This window comes from Rhineura floridana, chromosome 1 (genome assembly GCF_030035675.1).
Source record: "Rhineura floridana isolate rRhiFlo1 chromosome 1, rRhiFlo1.hap2, whole genome shotgun sequence".
NCBI lineage: Eukaryota > Metazoa > Chordata > Lepidosauria > Squamata > Rhineuridae > Rhineura > Rhineura floridana.
The window spans coordinates 155,485,753-155,501,646 of NC_084480.1; the positions used below are offsets into that span (position 1 = coordinate 155,485,753).

Consider the following 15,894-nt stretch of genomic DNA (forward strand, 5'->3'; position numbering starts at 1 on the left):
TTGGCCTCTCAATTGTGGTGTGCCACAGGGCTCTATCCTCTCTCCCATGCTATTTAATATTTAAATGAAGCCGCTGGGAACAATCATTAGGAGATTTGGGCTGCAGTGTCACCAATATGCGGATGACACTCAGCTCTATCTCTCGTTTAAATCTTCACCAGAGTTGGCTGTGGAGACCTTGTCCAAGTGCCTGGAATCTGTGAGTGGATGGATGGGAAGGAACAAGCTGAAGTTGAACCCCGATAAGACCAAGGTGCTACTCGTGGGGGATAAGAGAAGGTTGGGAGATGTTGACCTGAAGTTCAATGGGGTGAGTTTACCCCTGAAGGACCAGGTCCGCAGCCTCGGGGTTGTACTTGATTCCAGGCTGTCCATGGAGGCTCAGATTTCAGCAGTGAGCCGGGCAGCCTGGTATCAACTACACCTCATACGAAGACTGCAACCCTACCTTCCTGTTCATCAGCTCCCACTGGTGGTACACGCCCTGGTCACCTCTCGATTAGATTACTGTAATGCGCTCTACGTGGGGTTACCCTTGAAAACAGTCCGGAAACTACAACTCATACAAAACGCGGCGGCTCGACTACTTACGAATAGTCGCCGCCGGGATCACATCACACCAGTGTTATTCGATCTACACTGGCTTCCAGTTGTTTTCCAGGCCCAATTCAAGGTGTTGGTATTAACCTTTAAATCCCTATACGGTCTCAGCCCAGTTTATCTAATGGAGCGCCTTCAACGCCACCAATTATGCCGCCCGACAAGATCAGCCACACAGGGCCTTCTCTCAATCCCGCCGACAAAAACAGCTAGATTGGCGGGAACTAGAGAGAGGGCTTTCTCAGTGGCGGCCCCCACCCTTTGGAACTCCCTCCCACAAGATCTACGGCACGCCTCTTCCCTAAATGTATTCCGTAAAGCCTTAAAGACCTGGCTCTTTCAACAGGCCTTTGGGATTTCCGGGGAGGGCTAACTTTTATAACTGATATGCCTCCTACCCTGCACTAGTATTGTTATTGCTCCTGTATCGCTGCACTGTTCATATATTGTATTATTGTATTTTACTGTATGGTGTTTTAACCTTTGCATGTACGTCGCCTAGAGTGGCCATCGGCCAGATAGGCGACACATAAATTAAATTTTATTATTATTATTATTATTACAAATTGCTCCCACAGAAGGATAAATGAGCCACATCAGCAAGGTGAAAACAAAAAGTTCTGGAATTCTGTAGCCTCTTGCACAGAGGCAACTTTAACATCAGACGGGGAAACCAGGCCTCACATCTGCTATCTCTTCGTCTGCTCAGTCAATATTCCTCTGCCCTTGCCTTTCCATCCCCATTTCTGCCAGCAATTTGTGAAAATTGTAAGACCTTTGAAAACCCAAGCGTTGAAAGGAGAATTTTAAGCTATAGTGACAAGTAATATATGTCAGCACTCACATACACACAAAAGATTTACTGAAGGTATTACACTTGAAATGCAAAAAAATGCAAAGAAAATAAACACATTTCTGACTGAGATTTATTTTGAAATAGGACCAATGCTTACAGATAGATTAAAGTCCCTTTAGCAGCATTTACAGCATACAGTTGTCAGGAACTTAAAAGCCGAGATGGAATGGTTGCTCATACTTGCCTTCCTGTCTGAGCTTCTCTTTATGATCCTGTGCAAAACAGAAAAAAAATCACCGTTTCAGGAAAGAGTAAAAAATACTCTACAAAGGTGATGCTGAAATGCAACAGAGTTAACAGAAGGCTGCTATGCTTACTAGGCAATAAACCCCAATAATGAGATTTCCAAGTAAACATTTTATTAAAATATTTTTGCACCAGTGTTCAATTAAAAATTTCTAGGGCAATTTACAGTAAGTCAAACACATGAACAATCAATAAACAGTAATGTGCGCTAATAAATTGAAGCTGAATCCTGTTAAGACAGAGGGGTTATGTGTTCTGAGTTCTCTGGAGTGCAAGAGTCAGGGAGATGGCCTGTTTCGGAGGCCCTGTACTTCCCTGAAAAGAGCAGATCTGTAGCTTGGTGGTACTCCTGAATCCACCTTTGTCAGTGGAGGCTCAGGTGGCCTCAGTGGTTAGCACTGCCTATTTCCAGCTACAACCGATCCATTTCACATGGCAAACGGCTTATCATTCTACATCTTATTTTATACAATTGCTTCTGTATTATTTAAGTAACACTGGCAGCTTTCCCAGAAAAAAAATCAATGGAAGCCCAAAGAATTCACTTGTTAAACATTCTGAAATGGATACAAAAATAATAGGGGAGAGGGAATTCATTTTGTGGGGAAAGTGACAAAAACTCTTCAATCCTTTCATCTCTTCAGGTTTCATAGCAGGTTTCATAATAGGACCCTTTTAATTTAAACAAGGCAGTGACACATAGTTTATAATTACAAAGAAACACTACAACTGGAGGAATTGAAGTGTGGATCCTTTCATGCTATGCATTAATGTAGATTTCTTTGGTTGGTAAGTAGGCAGCTTTTATGTATCAGAAGCAGAGATGCTTAATAACTTTTGCAGGCCCTCTGATGCCAGTGAAGAGCCTCTTCTTTTGAGTCTGGGGCTCAGGAGAAGTGCAGAGGGTCATCCTTGATACTGTCCTGATCTTTGAAGGCACTTGCACTTCAGAATGTCTCCAGAGCTCAACCCAATTCCAGTTATGAGTCCCTCTTGCAAGTGCAAAACTTGGGAGAAACAAGACTCTTGTTCAAGCTCCTTAAAGACTACACACACAAGTAACAGAGAAAGATGTAAAAAAATGGAATATACATTTCCCATTAACGCATGCCTCTGAGGAGACCTAAAGTGTTCCTGTGCAGCAATCCGCTTAAACCAGTAAAGCCAGTTACTAGATCTCATACTACTGTGGTCATTTAAGACTGTGTAGTTATAATCTTACCCTATCTGTTTTGAAGACATACCACCAGAAAAGAACAGGTCCTACTCCAAAAACAGCACTCAGGAGAGAAGTTTTTGGCGTGAAGCGGAAATTAGAAGCGACAAGGTTCATTCTGGCATAATTCCAACGATTCACGCCAATGTCCTCCTAAAGCAAAGAGAAGATAGTGAACATTTACCAAATGTGCATTATAACAAACATTATCCAGAAAGCGTCCAGCTAGTGTCAGACCTCACCTTGGCATGTTTAGCTATTGAATGTCTTAGGCACAAAGCACATGCCCGGAGGCATACAGAAGACAGACGTGGATCTAACTGGGATTGCTTTCTCTGGGTCACACCACTTCAGGATTCAGATGGCGGGCAGAGATTACGAGTTTGAATGCTACGTACTATAAATAATAAAAATATAGTTTCCCATAAACCTAAAATAACGGCATGCTTTGGACAAGAGCCTAGGGCAGCCTTTCCCAACTAGTGGGCCTCCAGAAGTTGTTGGACCACAATTCCCATCTTTCCAGACCATTGACAATGCTGGCTGAGGCTGATGGGAGTTGTGGTCCAACAACATCTGGTGGCCCACTAGTTGGGAAAGGCTGGCCTAGGGGGAAATATACATGTACGTACGAGAGGAAGGCACGCAAACACGCAGCTCTTCAGTGCCAGCCTGACTTGGTACAGTTCGGAAAGAGTCCCCCCCTTTTATTTCCTCCATTTTCCGTGCCCATAATAAACGAGGTTTAGGGACAACCAAGGTGCCCACCCTTGGCGCCACGACCCCAGGCCCAGAGAGGCCCGCCCTGCCCTCGCGGTCACTCACGATGATCTGGGTCCGCCGGGGATCGTTGAGTTGCAAGAGGTACTGGCGCTTGAGACGGGCGCGGATGGCCAGGCGCTCGGCTTCGGCGCGGCGTTTCTCAAGCGACGTGTCGTACTCGGCCGGGTCTAGCTGCGGTGGCATCGACGCCAGAGGCGCCGGCCGGTACGGCGAAGGGGACGAAGACGGCTCCGCCATCTTGAGAAGTAATGAGACACAAAGGTCAACTCCGCCTCCCGCGCAAATCTCTCTCTTTGACACGGAAGCGATGTCTCTGCCTATACCACAGAGATAAGAAAAAGGGAGAGAGAGAGAGGTCTCTGTAGGGGATTTCTCGGTTCAAATACGAAGCACAATTAAAAAAAACTCCGGAGAGGTGACAGTGAGAGCTATCAGAATAGATTTCTCTGTCATTGGGTATCTGCGTGCGTTTCTACCCCCAACCAGAGTTTGGAAAAGTTACTTTTTTAAAAACTACAACTCCCATCAGCCCCAGCCGGCATGGCCACTGGATTGGGCTGATGGGAGTTGTAGTTAAAAAAAAGTAACGTTTCCAAGCTTTGCCCCCAACAATCACAAAAGAGAAGAGTTTGTGCCCTTTTAACGCAAGGCTGAAACCTATTTCGGTTTAAACATGTAAGAATATGCAGATTCTAATGCCAATGCAGCCCCCATTATCTCCACCATTCCCAGTTGGGAGAGCAGCAGAGGCCAACACAGTGTGGCTTGGGGGGCAGTCCTACAACTTGGTCCCGTCAATATTGAAGGTTGGTCAGGCTGCGTACACCCCAGGTCTGTGTACAATCATCCCGCAGTGTAACTTGGCAAAGGGAATTAACAGTGTGCTAAAGGAGAAAAGGGGGATTGCAGAGACGTTGAATGAATTCTTTCCATCTGTCTTCGCTACAGAAGATTTAGGGCACGTGGATGGGGGGGGGATAGCTCTTTTTGCCTGCCCCAAACCATAACGCCAAACTTTCATTTTGGTAAAAAGAGAGCGTAAATTTCTAGCATTTGTGGAACCTGAGATATGAGGCCAAATGTACAGGCAGGAATCTTCTGTTTTGTGTGTAAGAAACTAGCCTACTCTCCCCTTTCAGTGATTTACTCCTCCTTCCTGGAAAAATTCCTGCAGACGCCCATGGTAGGAAAAATCACTGTGTCTGAATTAGCTTTCTCGGGGAGGCTGAGCCTGAAGCTGAGCCTCCACGTGGCAGTTCAGTGGATTCAGTGAGTCCCTGTGTGCATGTTTTTCGTGTCCTCCATGTGACATCCAAGTGGCAGCCCACATTTAATTCAGTTTTTTCTGCTCCAAAGATACAGCAGTAAAAAAAATATCCAACATAAAATTGCATGTTACCCAGTTGTGGACATACTGAAGCACATTCTGTGGGCAGCTTTTTAAATGTGTATGGTGACATTTTGCTGGGTGCTATCTGGCTTCACACCCTCTACTTCCATTGGTGAAGTGCTCCTCCGTGGGCTGCTAGCAGAGCCAGGCGAGGTAATCACATAGATATTGTGTATTTGGACTTTCAAAAAGCTTTTGATAAAGTTCTTCACCAAAGACTCCTGAGTAAACTTAGCAGTTATGGAATAAGACGACAAGTCATCTTATGAATCAGTAACTGATTAATAAGCAGAGAGTTGGAATAATTCTCAAAATGAAGGGATGTAGAAAGTAAAGTCCCCCAAGAATCTGTATTGGGACCTGTGCTTTTTAACTTGTTCATAAATGATGTGGAATTAGGGACAAGCAGTGAGGTGGCCAGATTTGCTGATGACATCAAATTATTCACAGTCATAAAAACAAAAAGGGATTGCAAAGACATAAGAACATAAGAAGAGCCTGCTGGATCAGGCCAGTGGCCCATCTAGTCCAGTATCCTGTTCTCACAGTGGCCAACCAGGTGCCTGGGGGAAGCCCGCAAGCAGGACCCGAGTGCAAGAACACTCTCCCCTCCTGAGGCTTCCGGCAACTGGTTTTCAGAAGCATGCTGCCTCTGACTAGGGTGGCAGAGCACAGCCATCATGGCTAGTAGCCATTGATAGCCCTGTCCTCCATGAATTTGTCTAATCTTCTTTTAAAGCCATCCAAGCTGGTGGCCATTACTGCATCTTGTGGGAGCAAATTCCATAGTTTAACTATGCGCTGAGTAAAGAAGTACTTCCTTTTGTCTGTCCTGAATCTTCCAACATTCAGCTTCTTTGAATGTCCACGAGTTCTAGTATTACGAGAGAGGGAGAAGAACTTTTCTCTATCCACTTTCTCAATGCCATGCATAATTTTATACACTTCTATCATGTCTCCTCTGACCCGCCTTTTCTCTAAACTAAAAAGCCCCAAATGCTGCAACCTTTCCTCGTAAGGGAGTCGCTCCATCCCCTTGATCATTCTGTTTGCCCTCTTCTGAACCTTTTCCAACTCTAGAATATCCTTTTTGAGATGAGGCGACCAGAACTGTACACAGTATTCCAAATGCGGCCGCACCATAGATTTATACAACGGCATGATGATATCGGCTGTTTTATTTTCAATAAATTTCCTAATTATCCCTAGCATGGAATTTGCCTTTTTCACAGCTGCCGCACACTGGGTCGACATTTTAATTGTGCTGTCCACTACAACCCTGAGGTCTCTCTCCTGGTCGGTCACTGCCAGTTCAGACCCCATGAGCGTATATGTGAAATTCAGATTTCCAATATGCATAATTTTACACTTGTTTATATTGAATTGCATTTGCCATTTTCCCGCCCATTCACTCAGTTTGGAGAGGTCTTTTTGGAGCTCTTCGCAATCCCTTTTTGTTTTAACAACCCTGAACAATTTAGTGTCGTCAGCAAACTTGGCCACTTCACTGCTCACTCCTAATTCTAGGTCATTAATGAACAAGTTGAAAAGTACAGGTCCCAATACTGATCCTTGAGTGACTCCACTTTCTACAGCCCTCCATTGGGAGAACTGTTCGTTTATTCCTACTCTCTGCTTTCTGCTTCTTAACCAATTCCTTATCCACAAGAGGACCTCTCCTCTTATTCCATGACTGCTAAGCTTCCTCAGAAGTCTTTGGTGAGGTACCTTGTCAAACGCTTTTTGAAAGTCTAAGTACACTTCAAAATAGATCTCTCCAAAGTAACTGAATGGGCATTAAAGTAGCAAATACATCTCAATATAAGCAAATGTAAAATGATGCACATTGGAGCAAAATAACCTAACTTCACACATACACTAATGGGGTCTGAACTGGTGATCACTAGCCAGGAAAGAGATCTTCTCATGATCAACATGCTGACCCAGTGTGAGGCAGCTGTGAAAGAGGTGAATTCCATGTCAGGGGTCACTATGGAAAAATGAAAATAAAACTGCTAATATTATGCCTTTATGGTGCAACCTCACTTGCAATACTATGTACCATTCTGGTTGCCACACTTCAAAAAAGATATTGCAGAGCTGGAAAAGGTTCAGAAAAGGGCAATCAAAATGTTGAAGGGGCAGGAGCATCTCCCCTATGAGTAAAGGTAACAACATTTGGGCCCTTTTAGTTTAGAAAAAAGATAAATAAATGGGGATGTGATAGAGGCATATAAAATTACACTTGGTGTGGAGAAAGCAGATAGAAAGAAGTTTTTCTCCCTCTCTCCTAATACTAGAACCTGGGGCAGGGGTGCCAACAGGATTTTCTGGGCCCTGTAACACAGTATGTGGATTGGGCCCTCTGCTACACTTGAAAAACAACAACTCAAATTTGCATAAATTTTGCATATCTATTATGTCATATGCAAATCCATGCCCCTTTGTGCAGGTGGAGGGCCCAGAAGAAATCGGGGCAACACACATCATAAGATGTCTACAGACAAAACATCAACAAATGAAGCTTTCCCCATACATGTATATCCATTTTTGACAGGGTTTAAGAGGGGGTGGTGCCTGCTGCCTTGAAGAAGGTGATAGTGCAGCTACTCTTCGAAAACAACACCCTGGATCTGATAATATTTCACAATTGCCACACAGTCACAAATACCCCTTTTTGGGACAAGGTACTTGAGGGAGGCATGGCAAAGCAGCTGCAGGCATTCCTAGAAGAAACTGGGTTTGGGACTGAATCTGCCTTGGTCACCCTGATGGATGACCTCTATCAGGAGAGGGACAGAAGAGGGGGGAGGACGACCCTGTTGCTCTTGCAAGATACCTCATCAACTTTTAATACCATTGACCATGGTCCTCCTGGACTGTCTATGGGAGATGGGTATTGAGGGCACTGTTCTGCAGTGGTTCCAGTCTCATCTCCAGGGACTGGTCCAGGAGGTAGCGCTGGATGGGTGTTTCTTGACTCCCTGGCTCTTGAGCTATGGAGTACATAGGGCTACCATATCAGATGCTATTTATAGTCTACATGAAGCCATTGCCAGTAGACATTAGGAGTTTTGGAACAAGGTGTCACCAGTTCCCTGATGATACCCAACTCTATTTCTCTGTAACATCTGAATCAGGAATGGCTGATAAGACCCTGGACCAGTGTCTGGATACAGTGATGAACTGGATGAGGACTAATAAACTGAGTCTGAATCCTGGCAAGACGGAGGCTCTGTGGGTGAGTGATTCCTGGATCTGTGAAGTCAGTAAGATGCCTTCCCTGGATGGGGTTGCATTCTCCTTGAAGGAGCAGGGTCATAGTTTGGGGGTGCTCCTGGATCCAGCTCTGTCACTGGAGGTGCAGGAGTGCCCTTTACCAGCTTTGGTTGGAAAGACAGTGACAGCCATTCCTGGATTAGGATAGCTTGATCATGGTTGTTCATGCATTGGTAACCTCAATTCTGGATTACTACAACGTTCTCTGTGTGGCGCTACTTTGAGGTAGGAACTTTTCTCATTCACAGGTTTCAAAGATCCTAGAAGTCCACTCCCCAGGAGCTCCAACAGGAGTTTTTTGTGCAGTTGCCCATTCTGTAGAACAGCATTCCTGTCAATATATGACAGGTGATCAACATCTGCAGTTGCCAGAAGCAACTGAAGGCATTTTTGTTCCAACATGCTTTCCCAGCTGGATGACTAGGTCTCTGCCATGGGCATGTACTTGCTGTTGTTTTATTATTTAACTGCTGTTATTTTCTCCACTGTTGTTTTCCCTGTCACCTTGAGAATATGTAGAAGGCAGTTGACTGATTGAGCCTTGTACAACTTGGAATGACCCATGCTATTTCCATGTCACCTGAAGATCCTTTGTAAGTTACAGGCAGAGTGATCCAAAACATAATATCTGCTGCCTGGGGAAGGGTTAGGATGAGGGGGTTCTGCACTCTTCACCAGTGGAAAACATACATGCTGGCAGAACCACAATGGCCCATCCATGGAGAGCCTGGCAGGTGTAAGATTTGTCCATCAGGAGTTTAGAACATAGAAAGCTGTTGTCTGCTGAGTCAGATTATTGATCCATTTAGTTCAGTATTGTCTACACTGATTGGCAGTGGCTCTCCAGGGTTTCAGATGAGGGACATTCCCAGTCCTACTTGGATATGTCAGGGATTGAGCCTTCTTCATGCAAAGCAGATGCTCTGTTACTGAGCTACAGATGGCAATATGGCTAAAATTGAGGTTTGTGCCATGGGCAGGGAAGGCCGTGGTAAGCAGTGGACTCAGTTCCACTACATTCAAACCCATCAGGCACTGGTACCACTCAGGCAACACACTGTCATCTTCATTTCCATCTATAATCACACACAAATCCAAACCTGAGGTGACTAGGACGTTACAGGTGTTGTTGGACTCCAATTACCATCAACTCCCAGCCAGCATGGTCAATGGTCTGGGATGATGGGAGTTGGAGTCCAGCAATATCTAGAGGGCCCCCACACCTGCTATAAGGCAAAGAAACCAGAGTATAACACATGCATGAGGTCAATTTTATTCCTTTATTTTATGTTGATATTTATATTCCACCTTTCCTCCAAGTAGCTCAAGGTACATGGTACTCCCTTTCCCCATTTTATCCTCAAAGCAGCCCTCACAATGTAGATTAGGCTGAGAGACTGTGACTGGCTCAAGGTCACAGAGAGGAATTAATGTCTGGATGAGATTTGACCCTAGGTCTCCCAGGTCTTAGTCCAATTCTCTAATCATTACACCCCACTGGTGTATACCACGTAGTATGTGGCAGGCAGATCCTATAACTTCAGAGGGTTTCCGGAGGTAGAGCACCTACTATGGTTATTGAGCAACTATTTATTTCAAGTCCTCTCAGAAATCTTTCTGAGTACCCACTCTTCTCTGCAGCTACTCTAAAATGGTCAGAGTCCTGTAAAAATGTATTAAGAATATTGCATACAGAGCCAAGTTATTTCCTTGTTGGATATTCAGCAAATTTCTCTTCACTGCTGGGAACAGTGTTATCCTAACAATAAAATAGGCTTTCCTAGAGTTTGTGCTGCCCCAGATGACATTGGGATCTATATTGGAGGACAGGTAAAAGAATGTTATTTTGACATTGATTAAAGCAGGCAGGACTTCTTAATGTGAGCACAGAAGGTGAGCTCAGTAATTTATTTATTTATTATTTATTAAATTTATTAGTCGCCCATCTGGCTGGTTGTCCAGCCACTCTGGGCGACGTACAAAATAAAAACATACAAATACATGAAAACATTAAAAATCTCAACAACAATAATAAAACCTAGCCCACCCCAAAAGCCTGCCTGAAGAGCCAGGTTTTCAAGGCCCAGCAGAAGCTCATCATAGAGGGGGCATGGCGGAGATCATTTGGGAGGGAATTCCACAAAGTGGGGGCCACGATTGAAAAAGCCCTCTCCCTAGTCCTCACCAGTCTAGCTGTTTTAACTGGTGGGATAGAGAGAAGGCCTTTTGAGGCTGATCTTGTTGGGCGGCATCGTGTGAAGTGTGAAGCAGCAGCCAAGAGCTAGCGACACAGTTGGCTGAAACTGGAGTATGGGATAAATAGCACTACCCATCCCCCAGTGAGTAAAATATACAAAAGGGGGGCATCTTGTGTGTTAATTAGATGAGATCATGGTTTCACTCCCTAGAAGATTAATGAGTTCCCCACCCTTCCCTGGACACCCAACTGACTTGCTGTTGAATTCTTGTTGATTGGCAGTGAACCAAGATGACGTGATCATAATACAAACAAGTACATTTCAAACATGTTCTTCTCTCTTCAGTCATGCTTGCTTGCAGAGTAGTGCAACCGTTCAGCAGTACACTAGTGACCTGTACAGATGACTTATTTTCAGAAACATGAAATCTGTCTTGCATTCCTGTTTGCATTGCAAATCTATTTTTCAAGATTTTCATGCTACTTGAGGTACGTGCTAAAATCCAACAGCCCCTCCCAAAATGCAACCAATGTTCTGTGATAAAAGAGGAATTTTTTTGTCTGTCACTAGCAACCTACTGGACATACCCCATGGTATAACTCAGATGTGGAAAACCTGTGGCCCACAGGCCAATATGTACCTTCCAGGGGGTCCACATAGGCCCTGAGTCCATTATCCCCAAACCACTCCCATCTGTCAAGTGACATCAGCTGATCAGTGAGAGAGTGGGGTTCAATTCTGCAATGGCTGTGAGTGCCCGTTCCCAAAATGAAACAGTGGGTTTATACCCCACTTGTCAGCCGACATTTAAGCCACATACAGGAAAAAATGCAAGATGCTGGAATTAGACAGACATGGGGGTTCCTATTTAAACTTGTAGCATTTTAAGAGGGTACCATGCAAGTAACCTGACTCACAAAGAAGATAGGCGCCTGTTAACCTGACTGGGTTAAGAACCAGTAGTGGATGCTTGGGAGGATGGGGAAGATAAAGGGAAATTGTGCTTTTCCGTTGGGATGGTATCAGTGGAGGCTGGTCCATTAGGACAAGTGAGATGCTGCCCCACCAACCTCAGCCTTCCCCCAGCCAGCCCCTATCTCCCTGCCTTCCAACTTACAGCCAGTCCAGGGGGTGGCCCTGCCTGTCAGCATTCCCCGTTAGTCTCAGGGTTGCCCTTTGGAGAACTCAGCAGGAGGTGGAGGGGGACAGGGGCAAAACTAGAATGAATTGGCTCTGCCTGCATTAGCTCTGGCTCCACCTATTGGTGCTTCCTGCCTTCTGCCCCACTAGTCCCAATGGGCACCAGCCACCACTGGATGGAATAGAAAAGCAAATAAATCCAAGACGTTGTGCTTCCAGAAAGGAGATCAATACAGAGCTTCACTGAGATGCCTCAAATCCCTTGGAGTAAATCAGAATATCAGGGAAATGGAATGAATACTGAGAAGAGATTGCCAATACTCTGACAGAGTGCACTGATTCAAGACTTTAGTAATATTCTTCTGTGATATGATGGCTGTTTAATCATCAAGTGCCATTTCTTATTACTTAAATGCATCAAGTATGTGTGGGCTAGAGAAGGGTGAGATCCTGGAAATAAATTACATTCCCCACATAAAACATGCTGATGTGAATGGCTCAAAAAGCGCAGAGACAGTGAGGCTTCCACAAGCTTTCTTTACTAGTTGGGTATTTTAAGTTATTTGTTGTGAAAGTGTTTTCTGTGTGTTCTGTGAAAGTGTTCTTACTTTTATTTAAGTTAGAAAGGATCATATGGAAAAGTTGGACTGCAGATGTAGGAGACAAGTCCACAAACAAGGCTGGGAGTTCTCAAGTAGTTTACATCCAATTTGATGTTTATATGGGGGACCTAATAGTGTTCTCACTTAACACTTAAAAGACAGAGAAGGTTATTTCTTGTGGCCTGCCAGAAGATTACCAAAGAAGTGTTCATGACAATCCTAATTTTAAGGTCTTATCTGGCTTCAGGTATGTGTGTTAAGCATTTTGTAGGAGCAGTTCATCCACTTCTCACTTAGGAACCTCGTTAGGGCCACAGGATTAATTGTTTTTGTTGAAATAGTTTGACACTATTTTTCTTTGTCGTCTGAGTTGTCAAAGTGTTGAACCAGCATCTGGAACTAGTGTGAATTTATCCTAATATACACATGTTTGTATGTAGTTTTGACTAATATACACATTTTTGCAAACAATATATGCATTTTGTACATATTTGGTTGGAGAGGTGTGAATTTCAAAGTATCTAACATAATATATTTGTCTAACGCTGTCAACACTGTAGTTTGCAGTGCCACCCATCAGCAGATGCCACTGCAAATTACAGTGTGATGACAGCCGTCTAAATGCTGCCAGGCCATTGCAGCAGTGGTGGCGGGCAGCAGTGGTGGAGGGCAGTGGTGGCAGCAGGCAGCTGAGGCAAACTGCAGAGGAACAGTCATGACAGGCCGGGACAACTCCTCAGGAACCATCCTGCTCTGCTGCTGCCACTGTCGTGCTGCCCACCCCACCAGCATTACTGTTTCAGCTTCTGTGGCAGAGAGCAAGGGGGAAAGAAGTGGCGGGTGGCAGGGGGGCAGGACGATTGCTAAGGAGTTGCCCCAGTCTGTCCTGAGTGTTCCTTGCCTCGGTCTGCCACCTTCATCTCCCTCCACTGCTGCCCTGCTCTTTGCAGGAGAAGGTCTAAAGTGGGCGAGGTAATAATAATAATAATAAAATAATAAAATTTAATTTTTGTGTCGCCTATCTGGCCGAAGCCACTCTAGGCAACGTACAAACTAAAATTCAGTAAAATACAATACAATACAGATAAAATACAATGAAGTCATTAATCACAGCAGTATGAGATCAGTTAGGGCAATCAATAGATAATAAGTATCCCAAAAAAGTTAGCCCTCCCCGGAAATCCTAAAGGCCTGTCCAAAGAGCCAAGTTTTTAAGGCCCGGCGGAATGTATCCAGGGAAGGGGCATGGCGAAGATCGAATGGGAGGGAGTTCCAGAGAGTGGGGGCCACCACTGAAAATGCCCTCTCTCTAGTCCCTACCAACCTAGCTGTTTTCGTTGGTGGGACTGAGAGAAGGCCCTGTGTGGCTGATCTGGTTGGATGGCTTAATTTGTGGTACTGGAGGCGCTCCTTCAGGTAAACTGGGCCGAGACCGTATAGGGATTTAAAGTTTAATACCAACACCTTGAATTGTGCCCGGAAAACAACTGGAAGCCAATGTAGGTGAAATAATACTGGCGTGATGTGATCACGGCGACGGCTGTTTGTAAGCAACCGCGCTGCCGCATTCTGCACCAGTTGTAGTTTCCGGACTGTTTTCAAGGGTAACCCCACGTAGAGCGCATTGCAGTAGTCTAATTGAGAGGTGACCAGGGCGTGTACCACCAGTGGGAGCTGATGAATAGGGAGGTAGGGTTGCAGCCTCCGTATGAGATGTAATTGGTACCAAGCTGCCCGGCTCACTGCCGAAATCTGAGCCTCTATGGACAGACAGGTAAGGGAGGCCTGGTGATCTGTAAAGGAAGGGGGAAGGGAGGCCTGGCCAATTCTGAGGCAGAGGGAAGCATTGGCAAGTCAAAGAGAAGAGGGAGTTTGGCAAGGTCTGGGGGCAGTGATGTATTTGATGAGGTGGTAGCGGGTAGGTGGGGTTGGTGTTCCTTTGTACCTCCTACATTGGGGAAGGGCAAAGGAGAAGTGGGGGAGGATTGTAAAAGGCTTTTCACAAACTTTAAGGTGAGGGGGTGGTTTGGGAAAGGTGGTGGGTGAGTGAGCAAAACCAAGGGAGCAGGGGTGGCAGCCCCTACTAAGAACATAAGAAAAGCCTGCTGGATCAGGGCAATGGTCTGGGGGCAGTGATGTATTTGATGAGGTGGTAGCGGGTAGGTGGGGTTGGTGTTCCTTTGTACCTCCTACATTGGGGAAGGGCAAAGGAGAAGTGGGGGAGGATTGTAAAAGGCTTTTCACAAACTTTAAGGTGAGGGGGTGGTTTGGGAAAGGTGGTGGGTGAGTGAGCAAAACCAAGGGAGCAGGGGTGGCAGCCCCTACTAAGAACATAAGAAAAGCCTGCTGGATCAGGGCAATGGCCCATCTGGTTCAGCACCCTGTTCTCACAGTGAGCAGCCAGATGCCCATGGGAAGCCCACCAGCAGGACCTGAGTGCAAGAGCACTCTCCCCTCCTGCGGTTTCCAGCAACTGGGATTCAGAAGCATACTGCGTCTGACTATGGAGGCAGAGCATGGTCATCATGGGTAGTAGCCGCTGATAGACTTATCCTCCATGTATTTGTCTAGTCCTCTTTTAAAGCCATCCAAATTGGTGGCCATCACGGCCTCTTGTGGAAGAGAATTCCTTTCTTTGGTACAAGTTCAGCTTCATTGGATGCCCATGAGCTCTAGCGTTATGAGAGAGGAAAAAAAACATTTATCTGTTCTCTTTCTCCATGCCATGCATAATTTTATGCATTTCTATCATGTCACCTCTTACTCACCTTTTCTCTCAACTAAAAAGCCCCAAATGCTGCAACTTTTCCTTATAAGGGAGTTGCTCCATCCTTTTGTTCATTTTCTTGTCTTTTTGTGAAACTTTTCCAACTCTATAATATCCTTTTTGAGGTAAGGCAACAAGAACTATATACAGTATTCCAAATGTGATCACACCGCAGCATTGTATAATGGCATTATGATATTGGCAGTTTTTCAGTTCATTTCCTAATGGTCCCTAGCATGGGTTTTTTTTCCACAGCTGCCACACATTGCTTTGACATGTTCATCAAGTTATCTGCTACAACCCCAAGATCCTGTTCCTGGTCAGTTCAGATCTAATGAGCGTATATGTGAAATAAATATATTTTGCTCCAACAGCCATCATTTTACATTTGTTTACATTGAATTGCATTTAGCATTTTACTGCCCATTCACTCAGTTTTGAGAGGTCCTTTTGGAGCTCTTCACATCCCTTTTTGTTTTAACTACACTGAACAATTTAGTATCATCAGCAAACTTACTTATTTATTATTTGATTTATATCCTGCTCTTCCTCCCAGTAGGAGCCCAGGGCGGCAAACGTGGCCGCCTCACTGCTCCCCGCTAGTTCCAGATTGTTTATGAATGAGTCCTGTTACGAAGGGACCTTGAACTTCCTCATGAGCAGAGCTCACTAGAAATGCAAGTTCCCCTACAAAGAGAGCAGCAGGATCTTTTGCTGGAGTTACCCGCATGTCACCCCCCCAGAGCATGTATAATTTTACCCTTAACCCAATGACCCATACAAGGAAATTAAAATAGTGGTTTTATTAAGAGAAGAA

The 15,894-nt window shown here is 45.0% G+C and overlaps 1 protein-coding gene across 1 annotated transcript; it reads right to left on the bottom strand.

The window, feature by feature from the left end:
* Positions 1–1,508: 1,508 nt before the first annotated feature.
* Positions 1,509–8,772, bottom strand: NDUFB4 (NADH:ubiquinone oxidoreductase subunit B4). Its single transcript, XM_061610100.1, has 4 exons — positions 8,590–8,772; positions 3,744–4,073; positions 2,925–3,071; positions 1,509–1,668 (listed from the first exon to the last, which is right to left on the bottom strand). Exons 1-4 carry the CDS (start codon positions 8,770–8,772, stop codon positions 1,606–1,608), a joined length of 723 nt encoding a protein of 240 aa, XP_061466084.1. The 3' UTR covers positions 1,509–1,605.
* Between the last annotated feature and the right edge of the window lie 7,122 nt (positions 8,773–15,894).

Coding starts and splice junctions, on each gene's coding strand:
- NDUFB4 (XM_061610100.1), bottom strand. CDS start 8,772: ATGTTGGAACAAAAATGCCTTCAGTTGCTTCTGGCAACTGCAGATGTT. Junction 4,074..8,589: donor AGAAAAGTTCCTACCTCAAA/GTAGCGCCACAC, acceptor ATTTGAACCGAG/AAATCCCCTACAGAGACCTC. Junction 3,072..3,743: donor CCCGGCGGACCCAGATCATC/GTGAGTGACCGC, acceptor TCTTTGCTTTAG/GAGGACATTGGCGTGAATCG.